The sequence below is a fragment of the Watersipora subatra genome, chromosome 2, assembly GCF_963576615.1.
Source record: "Watersipora subatra chromosome 2, tzWatSuba1.1, whole genome shotgun sequence".
NCBI lineage: Eukaryota > Metazoa > Bryozoa > Gymnolaemata > Cheilostomatida > Watersiporidae > Watersipora > Watersipora subatra.
The window spans coordinates 33,838,588-33,863,202 of record NC_088709.1 but is presented as its reverse complement, the minus strand read 5'-3'; the positions used below and the strand labels follow the sequence as shown (position 1 = coordinate 33,863,202).

At 35.6% G+C, this 24,615-nt stretch overlaps 1 protein-coding gene across 3 annotated transcripts; it reads left to right on the top strand.

Moving 5' to 3' along the window:
• Positions 1-5,228: 5,228 nt before the first annotated feature.
• LOC137387750 (heterogeneous nuclear ribonucleoprotein A1, A2/B1 homolog) lies at positions 5,229-23,293 on the top strand. Of its 3 annotated transcripts, none has more exons than XR_010977945.1 (12): positions 5,229-5,313; positions 7,023-7,159; positions 7,248-7,365; positions 9,210-9,432; positions 10,360-10,483; positions 10,739-10,779; positions 10,970-11,086; positions 11,181-11,498; positions 11,718-11,770; positions 12,939-13,010; positions 18,393-18,499; positions 22,816-23,293. XR_010977945.1 is itself a non-coding variant. In XM_068074253.1 (10 exons), the coding sequence occupies exons 1-9, from the start codon at positions 5,305-5,307 to the stop codon at positions 11,744-11,746; spliced, it is 1,116 nt and encodes a 371-aa protein (XP_067930354.1). In that variant the 5' UTR covers positions 5,229-5,304; the 3' UTR covers positions 11,747-11,770; positions 11,949-12,393. The 3 variants fall into 3 exon arrangements, 1 of the variants encoding a protein (XP_067930354.1); XR_010977944.1 differs by having other exon boundaries at positions 22,030-23,293; XM_068074253.1 differs by lacking the exons at positions 12,939-13,010; positions 18,393-18,499; positions 22,816-23,293 and adding an exon at positions 11,949-12,393.
• The last annotated feature ends 1,322 nt before the right edge of the window (positions 23,294-24,615 follow it).

The following is a 24,615-nucleotide window of genomic DNA, read 5'->3' as shown; positions in this document are numbered from 1 at the left end:
GTTTGTCAAGACAGGCTATAGCTTGGTCTATCTTGTTGACTATTATTCCAGATGTATTTGTAAATATCATTACAGAACAGTAGGCGCATCCTTTTCTGATGGCCACATTTAAACTACTGTTCAAATAACCAGTGTTACTAAACTATTTGGGTTTGCAACAAAAGAAGTTATTTACATTTACTTGTTCCTAATTGAGCTGTGAAGGGAGGCACCATTTAATTTAGACCAATGCCCACCTGGGTGGCTGTCACAGGAAGGTTTTGGCAGACTCATCTCTAGACAAAAAAAAACATTAGAATAGCTTTTTTTAATGAAATTTCTTACCGCCTAATGTATGACATCAAAGAGGCACCAACTTTTTAACCCCTTTGAAGCAATGCATTCTTGGGTCACTAGCATACTCCGGTTGATGAATTATTATATTATCGCTGGTTCATGTATCGTGTATTTGGATTCTCATTAGTAATTCTGTAACTAATGTATACTCTTGTTCTAATTGCAGTATGAAAACAAATACATGCATCTGAGTTGAGCTTGATACAGTTTAATAAATTTGCTTTTTGGTATATTTATATAAACATGTAAAGCTAATCGTTATAATAATAACTTTCAGAAATACGTATATCAATAGTTCGCGGGATTAAATTTCTTGTTTTTTTTTACATTGACTTGATTCTGATTGATACTATATAAATAAACACATCTAGCGAAGGAACTTCTCTTTCTTATCTAGAATGTCGAGATCAGGTTCACAGTTATAAATTGGCAACTGAATATTACTTTCTACTAATTGTAAAACTTGCATGAAGAGATAATTTGAATTACAGGAGTATATGTATAAGTATACACAGTCACATGCAGGTAATTGAATGCACTTGCACTCCCAATCATACGCAAAAATATTTGCAGGAAATTCCCTACACCACTTTTTAATAAAGTTGTCACTTAAGTTTAAACTGACGTGTGTTCATGTAAAATATTCTATTATTTTAAGAAATCTGTACTTTATTAAAATAGTCGTGTATAAAAAAGATTCTTAGTGCACGTTAAAATGCAAAATTTAGTCTATGATTTGGCACATGACAGCAATAACCTACAGCTACAGCTGAGTATAGTGTATATAACAAAGATCTTTGAGGTGTTGATCACTCTTCATTGTCTCAAACTACAAGTTATGTGTGCTATCGGAATCTGTGACAAGGATGATTTGGTCAAATATCTCAATTGACTCTAAAGGTAACATGGTATCAGGACCGGTTGACTTCTATGATTTGGAATGGATCATTTCTCCGTAATCTTTCTGTGATGCTGTTTAGTCTTCTTGGGACAAGCTGCATAAGTTAGTAAAATACAGATATACATGTACCTTAGACACCTATGTCAGAAAAAGCCTTCATTCTTCATACTCAAATAAAATCTCAACAAACATAGATCAGTGTGAATCGCAATTTAGCCTATTGAGTCTGCATTATAATGACATTGGATTATTATCATAATCGTAAAGAAACAAGGAAAAGGAAATCATCCTTGCCACAAGTAAATGAGAAACCTCAATAATAAGGAATTGTCTTTTTATCTCACCCAAAGAGCAAACTTCCCTCAATTTCGACGATCGAAACCCCAAAACTATTTTTTCTCGAGGTGAGATAACTCTAAAACTTCAACAATCAGAGACAAGGTTGTTGACAATTCATCTGAAAACGCGACTTTTCGAATCATGTTCAACAAACATGCTGATACAAAAACAAGTTTTTGTATTTTAATTGAATAAGCTAGATGGACTTGTAAAATAGCCTTAAAGGTTGACTTGCAACAAAATTCACATTACAGTTATTTGGTATCAAAAGATTCACCATGTCTTACTCCGTTGTGTTGCAGGTGCCAAATATGTGGAAATGTGATTACAAGCTCTTAAAAGCTCAAAAACAAAAAGCCGCCGTAGATTGGAATCTCTTTATTTCGATGACGTAGCCATGAAATTTGACTATTGTATTGTCACGGGATGTTCTCACGTGAATTGAAAGGCCAATAAAAAGCTCAATATAAAACTTATCGTAGCACTAGTTTATGACAAACACTTCGGGTTTTACCGAAGATCCCATATCAAATATAGATGCTCGCTACTTTACAGTTTTGTTTCGGTTTGGTCTAATCGGCAAGTCGTAATCTGATCATGTGACCCAATACTTCGCACATAATTTTTGTAGCACTTTTCGATTATCACAAGTGACCAACAGGCTCGTCATGATCATCAGACAATAGTATGTACTCCTTCAAGGTAAGGCTAAAAAATTAAACGAATTTTTACGGTGAGTTATAGGATATCACTGCTAAAAGTGACAGCATTACAATGACAATAAAATAGACGCGTAAGAACAATAGACATGGTTTTATTGAATGCGTGGAGTATATTTGTAAAAATATTTCGACGAATAAGGCTGCATGAAAGTGTAAACAGAAACCATCTCTCACAACTACGTCATATTTGAGTCATTTTGGAAAGAGAATCCAAACTACGGCGGTCTCATGTGGCTGCGATTAACTGTTCGTTTTTGAGCTTTTAAGAGCTTGTAATCACATTTCCACATATTTGGCACCTACAACACAACAGAGTAAGACATGGTGAATCTTTTCATATCAAATAACTGTAATGTGAATTTTGTTGCAAGTCAACCTTTAACATTGGCAGAGAATTTACCAAGTGTAACTGAAAAAAATCTCATAGTCTCAGATTTTGATGATTTTTTAATATGTTGTTGCCCATGTTGAAAAACGCCAAAATTTGATATTTTAGAGTCGTCGTTTCAGGTGCTATGAGGATTTGAACATTGACCATTTGTCACCCTAGTTTGAGAGCATAGCACATCTAGCTGACTTTAGACTCATACAAATTCAAGAATATACAAGTTAGAGGTCTAGATGTATTTTGTGTCCACACACAATTTCCATATTTACACAAAAAAGTAGGTTTGAAATTTTTCAGATGAATAATGTGGGAAATAACTCCGACCAAAATTGACCAAAAATGCTATTTTAACGACTATTCAAAAAGAATTATCACTCCTAACATATAATTTGCCATTGTTTCTGTTAAAATTTTTGAATTCCTCCAGGCTTCAGCTATCTAAAACTAGTCTCATCTTCTCTGTAGATGCACAGGGTCAGCGTTTAGAAGCCATACAAGATTAATGTCTTTGTCGAAATACTGCAAAAGTAGCGGTCAAGGTCAACCTGTGGTCTCAACAGAGTCACACATTTTTCTCATGTTTTACACCAATTAGGTAACATATGCAAGTTTCATTAAAACCATCAAAAGTTTGTGTTTCAGACTGTAAAGTGCTTAAAATTGAGTTCCAAATGCTTTCCAAACACCTTTGTAAATCGCCTTAATTAAATAAGATTACGCCCCCTTGTCAAGCTTTAACTTGGCTGATTATTATCCCTCAAGTTCAAAGTTACTGTGTGTTTGTAATTTGTGATTAAGATAGTAATGAGCCTTGAAATATTTTCTTAACTTACATTCCTCAATGTTATCCTGTGTTGTAGCTTCAAATGCATATGTTTTGCCTGAGTTGGTGGTAGATGGCGGCGCCACAGCTAATAGAACATGTTTTTGTGGTAACCAACAGATGTCATCTCGCTTTGGCCATGTGAAACTGTTTGTTGAGCCTTTGTGCATGAATCTCACATTAACATCATTGTTCTCTTGATCATAGCCAATTGCCATCTCCATATACTACCGACCATCATATATACAGGCCAGATATTGTCCAGGTTGAGGTGTTAAGGTATTGCTGGTAACATGTGAGTCATCAGTCTTCCCAACTTCGTATCCTTGTAGCATACATTTTTCATCAACCAGTGGTGAAAGTTTGCAAACTTCAATGGCTGTTCTACCGAGTGGCTTGAACCATTGCTGGTCCCGACATCCAATGACTCGTTGTGCTGCTTTGAACCTTGGTTCCAAAATCGCTGCTCATTCTGAGACTTTTGCCGTGGGTGCATAAAACACCTCCACACCAGCAATGTTTTCCCTAGCATACTTGTACAGTTTCTCAGCACTTAGCAGTCTTTGTTTGCCTGACTTAACTAACTGCTTGGAGTGACGGGTGACCAGTCTCTTGACTACTCTACCAATCCCATCGCACGGACCTTTTCCATGTGAGGTGGCAAAGAAGCTCCAAAGTGCTGTAAGATTGAAATCAAGCTCATGGTGACATAAGTTGGGAAAGTTCTTCAATGTATGTATACATTCCAAAGAACGCTCATCAGATTCAATAACCTTGTCTGTCTGCACGTTGAAATCCCATAGCAGCTTCACTTTCTCATTCTCCAATACAGCTTCTGCACAGTGGTCGTACCATTGTTCTGTGTGGGGCAACTCATGTTTCTTGCATATGCTCCAGTGCACTGCACTTGCCACTTTGTATAAAGGGCGGCATGACAAAGTGGCAAGTGCAGTGCACTGGAGCATATGCAAGAAACATGAGTTGCCCCACACAGAAAAATGGTACGACCACCGTGCAGAAGCTGCATTGGAAAATGAGAAAGTGAAGCTGCTATGAGACTTCAGCGTGCAGACAGACAAGGTTATTGAAGCTAGAAGACCAGACCTGATACTACTAAACAAAGAAACCAAACAGTGTCAGCTCATAGATATAGCAATACCTGAAGACACAAGGATAGTACAGAAGGAAGATGAGAAGATTGGTAAACACAAAGACCTTGGGTTCGAGATAAACAGACTGTGGAAGGTGAAGACCGAAGTAATACCAATATTAATTGGTGCACTCAGAACAATATCCATGAGGCATATAACATACTTGGCCAAGGTGGGCGTGAAAATGTCTTTTGAGACTATACAGAAAACAGCCATCTTAGGAACAGCTCACATTTTGAGGAAGGTCCTCTCTTAGTGGAATTGAGGAAGATGTTGGTTTGATCCTTTGACCTTTTGTTAAGACCCGGACTCAACACGGACTAAAACCAGTCACCTACCACCACACGACTGTGAAGAAAAACTTTTACAATAGCAATAATAATAATAATAATAATAATAATAATCATCATCATCATCATGTGTAGGCGGAGTTGTTTTCACTGTAGTGTTGATAATTCTAGCTTGCCGCTTTTATTTTCGGCTGAAAGCGACAATTTTCAAGTAAACTCGGAAAAATAAACCAATCAATTCACTTTACCGCAGAGCGCGAGATACTTTGTTTGCGCGAGAAAGTCACGAGCTCCCTCTCACGGTGGATCTAGATTGTACTAAAACCTTTCAAATTATTCGGTATATTCACAAATATGGCTGATGTAAGTTGTCTAAGTTTTGCTGTACGCGTGAATTTTTAGCACTTGTGTATACAAACACAAAAATTTTGTTTAGGAATTATATATTTTACCTTTGTTATTTTTTACGTTTTTTTTTGTGGAGTAGCAATGTTCACAGTGGTTTCTTCAGCGAAGAGTAGAGACTAGCATAGGTAGCAATAAAAATGGGACAGAGTGAAGTATGTACGGGCTAAGAACTTTTTTAGATTTATAGTAAAAAAATGCTTCGAGACCCTATACATATATTTTTATCGAATGTCTGTTGGCGACACAGGCGTTTTGTTATTTTACTTAGTGATACGCATTATAGTATACTAAATACCCTATGAACTTAATTAATCAGTTTTGCATTTATCATTGATTTGTTTTAAGTTTTTGTAAAATCTTGAAAACCTACGATATTCTTAATTATTACGTACTGTCTAATTGGGTCGCTCTTCAATGCTTCTCAATTTTAGAAATATATATATATATGAAAAATAATTTGATTTCATTCGAACCGTCAGATGTGTAAATATAATCTTCAAATAAAATAATTATACGATGTTTTATTAACGTGGCCTCCAATGACTTCTTATATGTTTTTCCAATGCAATTTTAAACTATTTTGTCTATGTACCTGCCCATTGCCGTCTCCTCACTTGAGTGGTTTTAAAACCTTTAACAAAAATTCGTTGAATAATTGTGTAGACTTCCTACGTGACATTGTTATTTCTCGCCAATACATCGTTTCTGCAATATTAAATTAGTTGTTACTAGTAACGCAACATGTCAAACTAGTTTCGTTTTCACTCATAAAACTCAGGTCTCGTCAAGCATTTAGTCATGGAATGTCAGGTAGTAAAATTTACTTGCTACAAGATATTTCTAAGTAACTATAACTCCTATATAGTCTTTTACGTGGTAGCTACACGATTGCAATTCAGAATATCTATTGTATGTTGCTTGATCACGCAAATCTTGTTATGACATCTAAATTCAGCATTGTCACTTATTATTTTTAAGTATAAATCATTTGACAATCAAAGCCGCATTTATATCACCTATATTTTGCACTTTCCCAGGGGCATCAGGTCTCTGACATCAGCTTTTTTTGCAACAGCTTTTGATATACATTAAAGTATCAGATTGAGTTAAACTCGGGATTACTTGAAGTAAAACATTAGACTGGTAGAATTATTGCTTGCGTTTATTATGTTTAAAAATTATGGTAAAAAAAACGAAATACATTGAGCTTAGCGACAATACCCTGTAGGGATGACTCTTTTTAAAAATCTTAATATTTGGTTGTAAACCATTTCAGAAACGATTCTCAAGACAATGGGCCAAATTTAGATCTTAGTGACTTTGAATCAGAGTGTTGTACCTATGATTTGGCGATCAATCATTTCAGATGCACTCGTCGCTAAAACCATAGCATCTAAACTTTCCTGTATATTGATGTAATGTGGTCATTATTAGTATAATTTTGAAGATACTTTTTCAACTATCAATTTAAGGGTTCGTGAAGGTTAAACAAACTGTTTGAATTCTGACCAAAATAGTGAACGATTAACATTGAAATTTTTTTTTCAAAATTAAATCGCTCATTTGAAATAAATTTTAAAAATGATGGTCCGCTTAAACCGTTGAATATTTGCAATGATTGTATGTGGAGAGATATACATAGCCTTTCACTATTACTCTCCTAGCTGGAACCTGAACACTTGAGGAAAGTGTTTGTTGGAGGATTGCATCCTGAGACAGACGATGAAGCGATGAGGAGTTACTTTTCTAAATATGGCGAGATCCTAGATTGCATAGTCATGAAGGATTCGCAGACAAGGAGGTTTGTGGCTAAGCATTTCACTGATCAGAGCATTTAAAAGGTATTGCCATTTGTTGTAACTTTCTATTTGTATTCTGATTTATTTTAGATCCAGAGGATTTGGATTTGTGGCCTTTGACAAATCGGAGTGTGTCGACAGACTCCAAGAGGACAGACCGCATTCCCTCGGGGGCAAAAAGGTTGACACAAAGAGAGTGGTTCCCAAGGTGATAAAACATAGTTTATGTATAAACTTTTGAATCATACAGTGTTCCTTAAACATGATTTTTGGGAAATGAGCGGAGTTAAATGTAGGTCATAGAGGGTTCCTCTTAGAAAGAAGTGCCCAACTAGGAAGAATAAGAGCAAAGCTATTATTACACATTATGTTATACAGTAGGTTGAGGTAGTAAGAGTGTGACTTCAAACGACAGATTGTTCTGGAATGTTTTATCAAACTTCTTTTTAGAAGATATTACTTTAAGCATTGCGTTCTCATTGTTGCACGTTGTTATATGAATTATCACAGCAATAATATGTGACCCCGGCAGTCAGAATGTACAATCGTGCGGTAATCGCATTGTTCACAATAGCGCGCTAAGCGTGCTTCGCGCTATTATATGACTCACCGTCACTATTTTAGTAAACAGTAGTCTATAATGCATTCAACCCTGCTCTTTCACATGGTCTTGTTTATTTTTGTGTCTGACCAATCATAAAGCCAAAATTGCCTTTTAACTATACCCATATCCGTGGTTGCTATGGAATTTTTCATAACCCAAGATCATAAATATAGGCTTTAACTGCGGGTTCACACATGTATGTTGCTATTTCCTGTTTTAATGCTTCAGGCTAGAACAAAATAAAACCATCGCAAAATTACGGCTAGTTGATGCTAGATTAGTATTTCTACTTAGAATCTGAGTCAGCTGCCTCAGATCATAGTGAAAGCGATGATGAAGATTGTGATAATAGAGCAACCTTAGAAATACAGCTGCTTACGCAATATGTAGCTGCTAACGATAATGCGATTAAATTAAATTACGGAGAATAACGATCAGCCTATCACTGCTGATAACATTCCATTTCTAGCTGTTGACATCAAACTAATAAGTGGGTGCAAATGTAGAGAATTATGCGCTAGTTTTATGTCATCTGAACAATTTAGCCTCATTAGAACTGTGTATCAAGGATTACCGAAGGAAACATTGGATATGGTTGTGTTGGGACAAATTGCCACTAGCATAACAAACAAACCCCTCCAATGCGCTGCAATAAATCTCTGCAGCGTACTCGTGCTACACTGTGTGAGTGTTAAACTACATAAAAAGGGCTCTAGATTAAATGGTCACTTGATGAGTTGGGGTGATATTTCCGCATCCTGATGCCCTCTGTTGTCACTTTTCGTTGACCTTACCACAACCTTCTGTATAGGTGGACAATTCTGAATACACTTCCAACTCTTTGTTAAGTTGTTGGACTGTCATTATATGCAATCATAGCAATATAACTTGATGAGAAGTGCCCAGTTTGAAGCATACCCTTTTAATGAATATCTCCAGGACGCTGAGCTTTTAGCCACATATATTGTTAACCTTACCATGACCTTTGGGAGGTCAACCGTCTATCGAATTGGAATAAAAATGCAATGATCATCTTTTTCAGGGTTTTATTGTGGAGAATGCCAGGTTTTATCAATATAGGTTGAGATTAAGTGGTTGGTTGCTATGGCATTTTGATTTGTAAACAAATACCATGATTTACAGTTAATGAATCACCAACTTTATCCTGCTTAAACTCAAAACAACAATTTTAGTTCATCACGAGACCTTCTTTACTAAATCTTGCATAATCTGGGCATAAATTACCCGATGTAAAAAATTTAAAATGCATTAGAATCCTCAGACTTTGCTGATTTTAAATCTTTAAATAACTCAAAAATGTGGTTTTAGCACGATTGTACATTCTGACTGCCTGGGTCACATATGACAAATTGCTAATAGTAGACCTCACCATTTAATAACCATGTATTCACAATTTTTGCTCCTTGCATGTTAATATTGTGTTATAGGAAGTGTCTGCCGCACAAGGAAGAAGTGAGCGAGAACAGAAGGTTAACAAGATTTTCTTGGGTGGTCTCAGGGATCAAATCACTGAAGATGATCTGAACCAGTATTTCAGTCAATTTGGAGCTGTTGAGCGAGTCGAGACTTTTACTGACAAAGAGACGAACAAGAGAAAAGGATTCTGTTTCATTACATTCCAAGACTTTGACTCTGTCGATAAATGTGTCTGTAAGTGTGCAAGTACTCACCATAGTCATAGTAAGAAAAGAGCTTATTCATTTTTTGTTTAGTCTTCACTTAGGACTCTAAGATGATCCTGTATTTAGTGGATACATTAGAACACACGTGTGCACAATAGACTACATTAGGCGCTCATTTAACATGAACCTCTTATTATGTAAATTCCAGAATCAGAGTCTTTATGTAAGTTTTTGCTTCGTATTACGTAACAAAATTCCATATAACGTAAAGTTTGCAAGTTTTAAAATTTGATTTAAGTAATGCCTATTTCGTAGTTTTAAAACTACCATTTTCTCTCTTGCTACTATTGTGAAAGGAAATGACGTATTGGAGTTTCCCTATCATATGTACTAGAACCCAAGCAGCCTAGTCTGCATAATAATTATTGCACAAATACCTTGCACGACCCAAAGGTTGATTGGTGCATGTGTTAGAGTGTCAGTCGACTAATCTGAATGTCACAAATTGAGTCTCATTAAACTCAATCCTTTATAATAACCGCTTGCGGTATTTAACATATTTATTTGTTTTCGTTTTAGTCATAAAACTTTTTCCTTTCTACCGCAGACCTTGCTGTCTAGACCGATAAATGAAAAAATTGATCTAAATGGACGTTGAAGGCGCGTACTCCACTTGATGAAAAATTACAGTAATCATTGACCACAAACCAAGTAAAGTGATAAGCAAACCAGTAGTAATATAAGTAAATAATAAGTAATATTAGTAAACCAATAGTACTAAAGTTACTGGGCAATGATCAAATTAATACGTCAAGTTTAGTTTTTTTAAAAGAATCAAAGGGCTGAGTTTGGCTACTTTTGCTGACTAGCTGATCATATTAGTTATTGCATTAAAGTGTATTGTTCATTATATTGTATATTGTATTGTTCAACTTTATTGTTCATTTTATTCCAGTGCAAGCTCAAACAGCTCCTGAAGGCAAGCTTAATTTGCAAGGTGTTAAGGTTGAGGTGAAGAAGGCCAAGAGTCAAGATGAAATGAGACGAGGAGGTGGAGCAAGCCCAGGAGGAAGAGGAGGGTGAGTACACTCTATATTCTACCACTATATCCCCGTACTCATTCTGCTTTCTAATTATTATCAGACTACCTAGCATTTCTTCAGCTCAACATTGTTGGTCTACCTAAAAATTCAAAGAACCTTACCAAGAGAGACATCACGTCCTCGATATGTTTCTTTAGACATGTAATTATCTCTTTTGGTTAACACTTGATTGTGAATGTTTGTACATGTGTGATTAATATGTAATGATATTATTTCCTCTTATGTCTTTAGGTTTAATCGAGGTGATTACGGTCAAGGCTATAACAACCAATGTAAGTGTACTGATTGATACTTTATTTACATTATATCTTTTCTTATCTGTTCCACTCTTTTTCAATGATGTTACTTGATAGGTTTAATCATATTATCTGGCTAGAGCAAGATGTTAAAATACATGTAGTTGCCAAGTAGTTGCAAATAACATGCGTATCTTTGCCATCATTTATTTGTATTCCTTTGCAGCAAACTATGGAGGAGGATACAACAATGGTGGAGGTTTCAATCAGGGATACAACAACGGTGGTTTTAACCAAGGTGGTGGCGGCGGCTTTGGCGGTGGAGACAACTATGGAAGTGCTGGTGAGTTGTCCCGTCGAACTTATCAATCTTGGTTTTTTGGCATTTTTTCTCCTGTTGTCTCCTTTTGTTGATTCGTCGTATCCCTGTTATGTAGGTGGAAGTGGCAATTGGAGCGGCAATCCGCAACAAAACAACTGGAGTGGCAGCTCTGGTGGCGGTGGATTTCAGAACAGTGGTGGTTATGGTGGAGGAAACAGTGGTGGGTTTGGTAACAGTGGAGGCTATGGAGGTGGTAACAACAGTGGTTATGGAAGTGGTAACAACAGCGGTTATGGAGGTGGTAACAACAGTGGATATGGAGGTGGTGGATATAGCAATGACAATAGTGGAGGGTATGGAAATAGCGCTGGAGGTGGGCCGATGAGAGGGTTCAACAAACCCAATCGATCAGGACCCTATGGCAATAATGCTGGTAAGTTATACTGTGTAGGTAACAAATGAAAGGCATTGTACATGTCTAAAATTAATCTATAATTAAATACTCGCCCTCTGGTCAGCTAGTGATGATATATTCTCTTATTTTTGTAACATCCCTTCAAAATTTCATATTAGTGCATTATATATGAGCAAAAGGTTGCTCAAGTCTATGTCATAATTTGTTAGAAATATCAAACTATTAAAATCATTGTAGGTGGTGGTGGAGGATGGAACCGGACCTAAAAAGCTAGTTTCACGTTTGCCGAGGTGAGTGCTCTATTAGTTGTTTGCTTTTAAGGAAAATTTGCCATTTTTGATATCTTTAGAATTTATATATTTGCTATGATGTCTCATTTAACTGATAATATAGTTTTACTCTCTCATTTGTTAACAATTGGTATTATTAATTCTAATTTCATTGTTGTGTTTTGTTGCACTTATCTAGGTCATGACAAGGTTAGATTAGAATAGGAAGTGACTCATAGCCAACCATCGCTACTAGTACTAGAGCATAGCCTAAGACTAAGTTCGCTACTACCAACCCAGCCTCTCTCTGAGCTCTCAAAGGATAGTACCGAGTGTATAATACGAGCGATATAGTGCAGGCAGTGTAGCCTAGAACGTGAGCGAAGAAGGTAGATGCTGGATGGTCAACGGTGAAGTGGACTAGGGTCACGCCTTCTCTTCATTCTTTGTCATGATAAATGAGCAATAGTGAAAATATTGTAAATATTATATTAACACTAGTTGTTAATTGCATCAGCCCTTTCTCCATCCATCTTTATTTGATATTGTCAGATATCTTTTCTCTCTGTACATTGTACATATATTATTGCTTTGCTGTTTTCAGCAAATGATTTTAACAATAAATGGCTTTTGTAGAAGTACAACATTAAGCTCGTCATAGTTATGTTGAATTTGTATTTTTTTGCTCCAAATTTTATGATTTATCGAAGTTTTTAACTTCTGAAATAGCTTTTAAACCGTCTATACTTGCGGTGCTATGTTGTTTATATTTGGGCATTCCTTGCACCAAATATTTGTTGCACTAGACAAGTTGTCCCAACTCAGAGACGAATATGTTCCTACTTCCTATACATTCCTAGGGCCGAAGGCTAAGCAACAAGATAGCATAGGCTAGCTAGTGTGAGGAACATTCCAGAGCCAACTTGCCATTTGGAGCTAGTGTAGTTCTGTTAGAACTTATTTAAGCAGTCATGTCTGCTTATGACCAAATAGGTTCGTGAAGAGGTGAGCTTAGTTAAATTATATAATATATAACACTGTTTCATACCGCCAAGTACGTTGATTAGCATAGTTTACCGCTGTCGAGTCATAAATTGCTTCTTGGCCATATTTTTATTTGGTTGGTGTCTCTGATCCAATTTATGCTGCGTTGTTATGTTTTTACTTTTAAATAACTTGTCCTTTGTAGACATTGGTTGCTGTTTGAGGAATGGATATCTTTGATGTTTTCTAAAGGGCTGCATTCTATGTGCGCAGAGAGGTATATGCTTACTAACACGTCTGTTTTTATTTTCAAGAAAATGATCCTTGAACATACCACATAGAAATTATTCAAACCTATTCTGCAATAGCTCTCATGAGCTTGTTCAGTTAAAGAATCAGTTCTACATTTATTTTGTTACCAATGTTTGAGTTCTAGGTCATAGTGTATTAATAAGTAATAGGTCATGCATGTTGAGAAACACTACCTATGTTGCTGTTAAACAATATCCAAGTCGTGAATTTTGTGTGTCCGTTAACAATTTCAGTCATCGAGAGGTATTTGAGATAAAATATTGTTTACTGTTTTGTTCAATTTTGTGGTGTGGCTTATGCATGCAGTTTAAAAATTATCCGTACACTTCTCACTATATCCTAGATCGAGGCAGGGCCGTATAGCTTCACAGAGTCCTGCGGCAAAAACACTTGTTTCCAAACAAACCTGATCGACATATTTATCTCTTATGGAATATTCTTACCTCGCTCTCAACATCTCACTTTTTTGCATTTACTCATCCTTGTTACAAAAGTTATTTGTAGTAGTAGGAAATTTTGTTCTCTTTCAAATGGTGTGTAATACAACCATAGACCTATTAACTATAGTTAATAAGTATTGAATAGGTAATAGTATAGTTAATAGGTCTATGAATACAACAATCAATTTTAGAGTGACTGCCAATGGGAGTAATTTTGTTAGTGTTGCGGCCTCTCCGCAACACTTATAACTTATAGACTAATAACTTATAAAAAAATAGCGGGCGTGGCTTGTTTGTTTTGAACTGTGTGAGCTCCGATATACTCTTCCGTTAATCGCGAAAATCTGTGAAATTATACAGCTCGGTACAGTCAGAGTCGTTTAGCTTTTCGAAGTAATGCGACAAAAACTGGAAACAAAAACGCCTGTTACCAAACGAACCCGATGGACATACTGATCTCTAATGGAATATGCATACCTCGCTCTCAATACCGCTCTTTTTTGCATTTACTTTGTTTTTACAAAAAAGTTAATAATATCTTGTTGTAGGGAATTTTGTCCTTTTTTAAATGGTGTGTGATACAACAATCAATTTTGAAGCCACTGCCAATTGATGTAGTTTTTGTTGGTTAATATTGTGGCCTCTCCATTATAACTTATATAAAAATAGTAGGCGTGGCCTGCTTGTTTGGAATTGAGCAAACTTATATATGCTTCCGTTGGTCACGGGAGCTATGTGAAGCTGTGCGGCTTTGGATTGAGATATCTTTTAGAATGCGTAAAGGCTAAAAATAATTTCATTAATAAGAGATGCCAGGAAATAAACCAGTGTTTGTACTTCCGTAATGAGGCCCTTAGTCGTGGTCCCTGACATGCGACATTTTCAGCACTTGATTTCATTCGTCGGGTTAATTCTTGTTCACGCCAAAAACCCAACAGCGTGGTCAACTTATCAGCCAATGTGTGCTGTAATGACAGAGACAAACGGCTTGACGACTGACTCAGTGGCTAGGTTCAATTGAGTGTGCTAGATGAATGGAAAACTGCGAGGGCGGAGCTTATACACTCTGCACATCTGTAACTCAAAAACAACATTGAAAGTGGGGACACGTTTATACATTGTGGCGGCTCATGCATGAGAATTTATGCTATCTTGGCAATATGTATTGTTTTGGGCGGTCACGATTATTATAATTGCTGTTAAAAATACTCACTGTGCCGGCTTCTGTTGCTCAATAGATAATAATCGCATGTCCATTGATCTACAATTTGAGTCTGATCATCACGAAGAAGAAATAGCTATAAAACATGTTTTGTTTAAGCAAAACTAAGTTGAGATGCAACCGTGTTTTCCATTTGCTCAACGCAAACGTAGATATTTGCCTTTAGATTAAGCGGAGACACGATAGACTAATTGTACAATACTAACCAATATTACTTTTTTTCTGTAAGACTGAAAAGCCTGTTACATTTCTGCAAATTTTGGGTTTGATAGGTACATACGGTGTGTTACGTTTTATGGGGTCAGCTTCTATGTAAATTCTTATAAATTGCCTGATTTTCGGACTGTTTTTGTAGGTTCGGCTTCGATGTTAGATAGGCTTATAAGCAGGGACATTTAGTACTTTCAGCTTGATTTTTACTTCTAATTAATTTTGATTTGGTTTGGATCTGTTTTTGTACTTGTCTTCAACACTGCTTGCACAATTGCTCTCTATGAGCTTATCGAAAACATTTGTATGAATCAACAATTGTAATTCATTCATGCTTATAATTTTTTCAATTGAGTGATTTGGGTAATTTTGCATAAATTTTCATAGCTGATTAATATTTGGAATTGTTCGTTTTGACAGTTTTACGATGAAGTGTACTAATATTAGAGACATTGCATCAATGGTAAGAGTTTGTAGCTGTAGTAGATTGACTTGTTAGGACATTCCTGACCACTTCATTGTCGATTTTATGTTAATTGTTTGTAATGAATTTGATGTTATTTGTTGATTTTTACTAATGCACTATTGTTTTAGCTAATCATTTATACTCATCCAATATGATAGGACTAGAGAATGCACAGTGTTGCCTGGGTAATAAACAAAGTCTTTGCACAAAAATTTTTATTTTATGCAACATATAACAACCGTTACCATTCTAACTTTCAATCGTCATATCATGCGAAAAGTGTTGTGCGCAGTTCAAATAAATTGAAAAGATAAAATAAAAAACAACTGTAAAGGTTTTCCAACTTTTTTCAAACAACTAAGTTTCCTGAACAAAGTGTTTTGTGCTGTTGAAATAAGATAAGAGACAAAATGAAACAGTTGTAAAGGTGTTCCAATGTAAATGCGAAATAACTAGTAAGTATTTGCTAAATAAAGTATGTTTTGCTACTCTTACAATGAAAGATTATTTGGTATACAATTATGATTTTAATTCATTTTAGTGTTGGCGTGCTAAGGCAAAAATGTTGTCTAGAGTGGTATAAACAAAACACGAACACCCCCTGGTAGAAATCACCAATATTGAAAATTAGTAACAATATGTTAAATTTGGTAACATAGTTACTTACAGTAACTTGAGTGTATTTAGTGGTTATGATCTGCAATAAAATGTAACATTACAATGTAGTATGTGCAGTAAATACTACCTTGGGAGTTCTTATCTTTGAGACAGACATATAACATAACCGTTGAGTTTAACTCAAATGACTTTAGCCTATTAAACAGTTAACTCAAAGCTAAGTTCTAGTATGTATTTTACTAATTAAGCATCAACTTTCCCATAGGCTAAAATGTTGTCCCCTATTTGTTTTCAGTTTCATTTTTACTATAACAAATAACGCTGAACTGAGATAGACCAAGCATCGCAAGAGCATCATACATGTAGTATCTCTTTCAGGCGTTGTGGGAGGGATGTCGGCATTTTCGTCATCAATTCACCGACTGTCAAATTTAAATTTTGAGAGAAAATTTGGTTGGTATCATGTCGGAAAAATTTTGGCCTTGTAGGGCGAAAATGGAAAAAAGAGGTGTTCCATTAAGGCGAACAAATCTTATTCCATGGGCATTGTAGCTTGAAGGTGCACTGTATTCATTATTAATTTAGCATGTGCAATCAACATGTGCAATTTTGTGATAAACGGTGTACAGTGAAACTTGGATAGCTCGAACACATGGTTAACGTGAATGAATTTGTTTGGTCCGTTCCCACGCAATGATAAATTGCTTTAGATAACTCGACCTTAACTTCGTTAACTCGAACAGTTTTTTGCCCAACGGCTACCGAGACAGTTGTTATCGCTTTAGAATATCACTTGATTCCAAGTCGTAGAGATAAACATCAACTTTTAGTAGCTCTTAGGCATCATTTTTACGACTATCGGCAAAATATTTTCGCTAACGACTTATCTAAAGGTTTGCAAAACCAAATTTTACCAAACATCCGTTTGGGAATAGCCTTTCAAAAGCAAGGAAAAGCGAGGTAACCTTAAGATAAACTTGAAGAAAAATCGGCAAAATTGTTTTTTTGTTAAAATGCTCAAAGAAAAATATTGTCTTTTTTTCTGAGCGTTTCAACTGCGATCAAGTTTTACCTATTTTAATCTGACAACGTCCTGGCAATCACATCACCTAAAACAAACAAATCTCAAGTACATGTAATAGAAAAATATTCATACTTTCTGATAAAAAGTTGTTAAAACATTACATTAGAGGCTCCTTAACTTGCAACAAGCAATCAATGCTTTTGATTTATATATAGTTTGTATATGTACTGATAAATACATGCACTTGTGACAGTGTTTTCATAACTTGAACGCTCTGATAACTCGAACACTTTCTCTCGGTCCCGTGAAGGTCGAGTTAGCGGAGTTTCGCTGTATATGATAAAAGCGATGGATGTGATCAGCACGGCTTAGCCTTGTGGTTACCCGCGATTGTTGGCAGACTTGCGAATTAAATGTCGGGAGTTCAAATCCAGTACACAGATGATTTTTCTATGCTAAAACTTTATTGCTATAGTGACGGATGACAGACATGCACTTGTGACAGTTGACAGAGTGACGGATGACAGACACACATTACCCTGATTTTCACCTTACGAAGGTGGATATGACGATTGTTTCACCTCACCATACAAATTTTATTTCACCATATGAATTTAACAAAATTTCGCCCGAGTCAATTAGCAGGCGATGTGCTTATTACATACGTCGAAATAACAAAGATGCTGAAATGCTGTTCGCCGAAAACATTTTCACAACACTTGAAAGAGTCACGATGACCGATATCTCTCAGTTCAAAAGGTTTTAATAAGATCGGCTAAAATTATATTGAAAACGAAGTCGGAAACTAATCGTTGATAAAATTTTCATGTTAAAAAGTTATAAAATTCAGTAAAATGGACAAAAATGCATACTAAGCTTAGCTTTACGTATGCATTTAGTAGACTAAACATATTTAAATTTAAAGTGAATTCAAAATTTATGTTATGCGTACGTCTGTCTTGAAGGTATGAACTCTCTACTTGATGTACTGCACCTAGCGTATTGCAACATTACATTATAATGCAGATCGTAACCAATAACTACTGAATATATTAAAGTTGCTGTAGGTAATTATAGTTACCAAGGTTAGCATACTATTTTGTTACTTATTCTTAATATGTACTGTACTTGCATAAAATTTGATGATTTTTGCCAGGGGATGTTTGCATTATATAATTATTACTGTTTCTATACCCCTCCATACGACGCCAACCCTAAAATGAATTAAAATTGTATCCTAAGGGTGCACCGTATAAATTGAAAGACTAAATGAACCTCAATTCTAATTATAATTTGTATAAACTGATTTATACAAGCTGACGGTACGTCGTTCGTTGTATGATGCTTGTTTATGATTGGTATTTTAGGCATTGCCCATTGGCAAGGAGCCATGATGGGCAGTCTCGAATATAATCAAGTTGATTCCTCGTAGATTGCTTACTGGTGCAGACAAATGAGATGCATGATTCATCAGGTAAACAATTATTAAATTTATTTTCAAATGTACAGTAACATAGTTAGCATTGATACGTTATTGCCTCCTCTCTGCTCTACTTGCTACATGTACGAACTCAAGTCACGTTACTCCAAAGGTATGGACGTACTGTATAGTAAATAGAATTTTCTTTTCAATGGCCATTAAATGGTCAAGTGTGCGAGAGGCCGCTTTTGATAACTGCATCGCTTAGCCTTTCTTGTTGAGTTGACGCGCTTAATGTTTTAATGAAAGTGAAGACAGAAACTGATGAACAATAAAATGTTCGTGATATATGTAAAGTTGAAGTTTAGTAAAATAGTTTAAAAACATACTAAAACTTAGTTTCAAGTGTGAGTTTAGTAAGCTAAACTTATTTGAAGCGAACTGAAAGTTTATGTTATATGTATGTCCTGAAGGTAAGAACTTTTTACTGTACTTACTGCATTTGGTACACGCATTATAACGTTGCATTTTATTGAAGATCATAGCCATTAAAATACACTGAATACAATACAGTTATTGTAAGTAACTATAGTTACTAAAGTTAACATACTATTTTGTTACTAATTTTCAATATGTACGCATTTTTATAAAATTTCGACGATTTTTACCAGGGGATGTTTGTATTGTATAATTACAATCGTCTCTATACCCCTACATACAATTCTTTCACTATGCGATGCCAACCTTGGAACGGATCAACATCGTATTCTGAAGATGCTCTGTATCTGGGATCAAGGAGCACTTTTCTCAAGCGAACAATTATATTGTCTCCGTGGTATGAGCCTCGACATCTCTCCGTTCAGTCAGACAAAGGCAGTACGATATCTCATTTTTACATTTGTAAAGGTATCGAGAGGTACCAGTATCGTCGTATTCAAAGTTTTGATTAATAGCTTCCGGTGGAACAGTACCCTTTTTATACACACGCGCTTCTATGCAAGAATTGTTATTATTAATTCTACATATCCAGGATTTTAATTTTGTTTTCTCAGTTCATATTAATTGTATCATTACCGAATCATCTTTTATTGTAATCGTAGAGAAAACCGACTTAATTTAGCTATTACTTGCTAATTATTTCACATTTACATCCAAACCTTTTTATAGTCGTTTTATCTGTTTTAATTTATCTGACCTGCTCGAAACATTTTCCTCAATATATGAAGTTTAAAAGTTGTTTGACAAAGTTTGAAAACTTTTACAGTTGTTATTTTCTTTTTTAACCCTTTGGCAGGCATAGCGACGATATTGTTGTTTTGCGATAATGACTAATGGCCAGGGCGACTATTATGTCGCCACACGAACGAATGTCTTTTATAAATTGATTTCTGGTTGGCTTATTGCCATTTTTTTTTACTAACAGTGAACTACAATGTATTGGTCACTGTTAGCAACAAAAAGATAATCGGTTTTAGGGAAAAAAACGCGATTGTTTCTGCAATACTAAATGAACGAAAAGTGCGAAAAAATAATTTCTGTAAATAACATTCGGAATTTTATTTGTAGCTTGTTTTTTTTGTTTCTGCTTTCTGAATGTTTTCCCAGAGAGCAGCAACATTCCTTTACTGTGACTTCCAAACAAAATTACCCATCTCTCTCTAATGTTGCAAGGAGTAGTAGTGTCAGTACTAGCAGTAATAGGATGATTTCTGCTGATTGTGATAACTTTTTTGGAGTTGGTAGCCAGAACTAATAGTGACAGTGAATCTGGTTCAGATCATGACTGGGATCATTTTGCATCAGAATCTAAGAGTGAAAGTGATGAAGAAGCTAGTAATAGTTTTGATGATTATGGAGGGGAGGGGGTGATTCTAGTGCCTGGACTACTATCAGGAATTTGAAGAGAGACAAAGCTCTCCCAATTCATAGCTTTGTTGTAGTAGCAGGTCTGGTGTTCATCCCAACAGACGCCCCACTAGTGGACTATTTTGAAAGATTTTTTGAGCCTGTCAATCCAGGCGGTATATCTTTGTTGGAAATTCTAGTCACAGAAGCCAACAGATACTACCGGTACTATTTGAATGAGCACTTGGTGTCAAGACTGCGGTGTAGGGCAAATGCTTCCAAAAGTATCATAGCTAGAAGAACAGTGATATGAAGAATTAACTTGAAATGTGTTTATTTGTTTACCTGCATCATAGAAACATGATACATGTATACAATATCATTAATGAGAGTGTATCAATGATTTTTCCAATCGATTTGTGAAAAGTTATTTTGCTCGGGAGGTCTCAAAAAGCTACAAAAACCCGTCTACGAAAGGGTTAATTTATTTCATTACACAAAACACTTTTCTCATACGTAGTTTGAAAGTTAGACAAGCAAATGTTTTTATATGTTAAATAAAAATAAATTTTCTGCTCAAAGACTTTTTATTGCCCAGACAGTCGTACAGTTAATGTTATATATGTGCTGTACATATTAAAAATAAGTAACAAAATAGTATGGTAACCTTGTTAACTACAGTTACAGTAGCTTTATTATATTTAGTGAATTTATTGGTTATGATCTACATTAAAATGTAACGTTATAATGTGTTATGAGTTTAGCTTACTAAACACACATTTGATGCTAAATTTTAGTGTATATTTTTAACTATTTTACTGAATTTCACCAACTTTTTATCGCTAAAATTTTATCACTCATCAGTTTTTGTCATCGCTTTCACTATAACCTTTAGCCGACTTGTATACAATATTTTTCAACTTAATTCGGCAAGAAAACTGAAACAAAGTTTATTTTGTTGTGAAGTGGATTTTTATGAACAGGTTAATGGAAGTTCTCTGACCACTAGACATTCTGTATGAGGGGATTGTAACTTCAACTTTGCTATTGGTTTCAAGTGGAAAATACTGCTGTATCACTCATGAGAATTGCTGAACTGAAATAATTCGGTCATCGTGTCTTTTTTGGTATCGTCAAAATACTGACTGCCAAATTTTATCTCAGGCAAAAATTTTGTTGAATTTGTGTAGTGAAGTAAGATTTGCATGGTGAGGTGAACAAATCATCATGTTCCACATCGTAAGGTGAAAAAAAACATATATCAGGGTAAACGTATCCTGAGGGTGCACTGTAACAGTTTGTAAAAGTTGTACAGTAGGTGCTCTTCCAATGTAAACAATCTGTTCCAGGAATGCAAATGCAGCGAAATAAACTAACATGAAGTCGAATTTGAAAACTCGCCCGACTTGACGTTATATTGAATGTTTTAGGTAGTAGGAAGCAAAAATGTATCATAATTTTTTTGTGTTATCTGGAGTTTACGTTCTACGAGGTGTACGTTATAGGTGTGTCTACTGTACTTGTTTATTCAGCTATGCGATAAAAGATCACATTTTGGTAGAAGAATGGATGTGTATAGGGAGAGGCTGTGCAAAATGATACAATCTTAATTTTTTTTTTAATACAAATAAATCGAGGGCTGTTTCAGAAATGTGAGTACGTTGTAGGTGGTTGTAATTTATTTTCAAGAATTTCAATGCTGTTGATTGATTTTTATCTATCTAATACACATTTTACAGGCATCCAAGTTGGAAGCTCCTTGACATGGCTACTTCTGGTATAGACCCACCACATAACAAGATATCGCTGTCGCATTGTCATGACCTAAACCTGTTTCTGTGGTGCTGAATAGATATTCCATCATATTGATCTTAATTGCTTCACCGTGCTTAATCACTATACAGTAGATGCTCCTACAACGTGAAGAATCCTTTCCGACAATGTTTCGGTGTTAGCGATTTTAGGCTATACGAACAGTAATTACCTGCCGATTGACTAATCCGTTTCAAGTTTGTCCCAACAGGCTTAGATTAGTAGACTGACATGCTGGATGATATACTAGTACACTGGTGACCTCTCACCAGGGTACTAGTACATGCATATTAACTATACAAACGACAAAATTTGTGTGTGTGTGTGTATTTGTCCACCTAATGGAGTGGTCTTTCCTTTTTTCGATTCGGTTGTAGGAAGCGAACTTAATTAATATGAGTAGTAAGTAAATAAAATTTACTACTCACCAAATAAAAGAATGAGTAGTAAGTTACATGTAATTAATATTTACTGCCAACGTGTACAAGAAAGGTCATGTGAACGTTTGTTTTTTTTTCCGGCTGGCTAGACAAATTGTTTTTGCAGCGAAAATTACCTACTAAATTTCTACTTCAAAAAGATGAGTACTTTCATTCCATGGTGTATTGTCTATGAATTGCCACATCTCCACTAATTAAAAACGTTGGATTTGCCACTGTTCGTGATAGTAAACATTTTCACCTTCCGCAGCTGAATTACTAATTTTTTTCCAGTTACGAGTGCTGTAACTTACTACTACAGAACTTGCATGAGTACTCCGAGCGTTGCAATAGGCGACGGTGAGAAGAAAGAGCAGCTGCTATCAACTTACTGTCACCCTGCTTTAGCCATGGCCAGCTGTACGTTGCCTGATCAAAAGTAGGCCCAAGCCGAAAACTGTTTGTTCATACACCCGACAAAAACAAAAAATGTCTATCTGTAAGTGTTGCGTTCAATTAACTTTTGTGTTATTGTTATGTCATGCTATGTTCTTCATGTTCTACTATTATACCTACATATTATCCACATGCAGCATTTTCCAACATATTTTTAGTATATATATATATATTTTCACGCATTCATTTTTCTTATTGTATCTCATAAAAAGGCTATCATGTTGGTGTTATGGTTTTTTATTGTAAGGTGCTAATGCTGTATCTGCCTTGACATCATACTGTCTGTGCTGTTATACATATAAATTGTATCAACACTGCCACATTACTGTTGCGCTATTTGTATATATCATGTCAAAACACAAGCTATAGACGAAGAACTGGTGAGCCATGATTAGTGTTTTAAGCATGTAGAATTCTTCATTCAATAAATGCTGGCGATAGCAAAATATTTTGTAGAATTTCTTACTAGGTGCAAAACTTTTCAAAACTGTTGTAGCTTATATTGTTGTAAATGAGCTATCTACCTTCAGTATTAGTACGAGTCCAAATCTCCTTATATATGGAAAGTCTTCAGTTGTGTTTGTCGTTAGGTGCAGAAGACTGGTTAGCTGGTGCTATAGTGTTATTCACTGTCTATGCGAGTGTCGATGCCGATAGGTGGGAGGTAGTCTAGTGATGGTCGGTTACGGTTCTACAAGGCTAATCCAATGCTATAGTTAATGTACCGATGCCTCATATGTACGCTACTGTACGTACCCCTCCAACCAACCCTCTAATGTCTGGGTTGGGGCAATGATATACAGTGGGGGGCTGTATATCATTGGTTGGGGTTAGAATGGCAGTCTAGACAAGATATTATGATACAATATACGTGTTGATCGATCAACTATTAGTATAAAATTAACTGATGTTGCTTCCTTAGTTGCTAGACGTAGAATGAATATAACTATTAAGCTACTTCTATATAAATGGATGGACTGAATATGAGTCGTGTTCCTACTATAGTGTTGCTATCGATTGAGTAGATAATTCCCAGCTCCGCAATCAAATGATAAGAATATTGTACACGTATGCAGCATGTAAGCAATGGTTGTTGATGCATACTTGTTTCCGTTAGGGGGAGATAACATATGCTGTAGGAATGTATTGTAACGGCTAAGATTCCTACCTATCAACTAATCTCTTGACATTTACGTTTGTGGGAACATCGCTAATATGCAGCTATTTCAAAAACATGATTTTCAGCTATAACAATACTGCCAGTTTGAAGAATTTCAGTTTGCCTAGCAGTGTAAATTTTATTATCAGTTTTCTGTACAAAAAATAAGACAACTCCAATTTGAGTTGTTTGAGACTGATGCAATGTAAACTAGCTGTAAAACACACCACAAATTTCCATTGGTTGTCACAAGATTTTAATTCGTAACAACTTGAAGTAATTCCGTAGCTTCAATGGGTGCTACGCAATGTCAGGAAAGCTAACAAGTCTGAAAGCCCCAGCATTTGAGTTTAGTTGACTATCTATGAAATATGAAAACAGCTTGCATTCCTAGAAGCTTTTTATAGCACTTCAGTGTACTGTCCTCTTCATTGTATTTGTGGCAGTACGCTTTAGGCTTAACCTAACAAAGCAATAAT

What these genes read in the sequence shown, in the direction of transcription:
- LOC137387750 (XM_068074253.1), top strand. An exon ending in AGACAACTATGGAAGTGCTG is followed by an intron (nt 11,087 to 11,180) that starts GTGAGTTGTCCC and finishes CCTGTTATGTAG; the next exon opens with GTGGAAGTGGCAATTGGAGC. An exon ending in ACCCTATGGCAATAATGCTG is followed by an intron (nt 11,499 to 11,717) that starts GTAAGTTATACT and finishes AAATCATTGTAG; the next exon opens with GTGGTGGTGGAGGATGGAAC.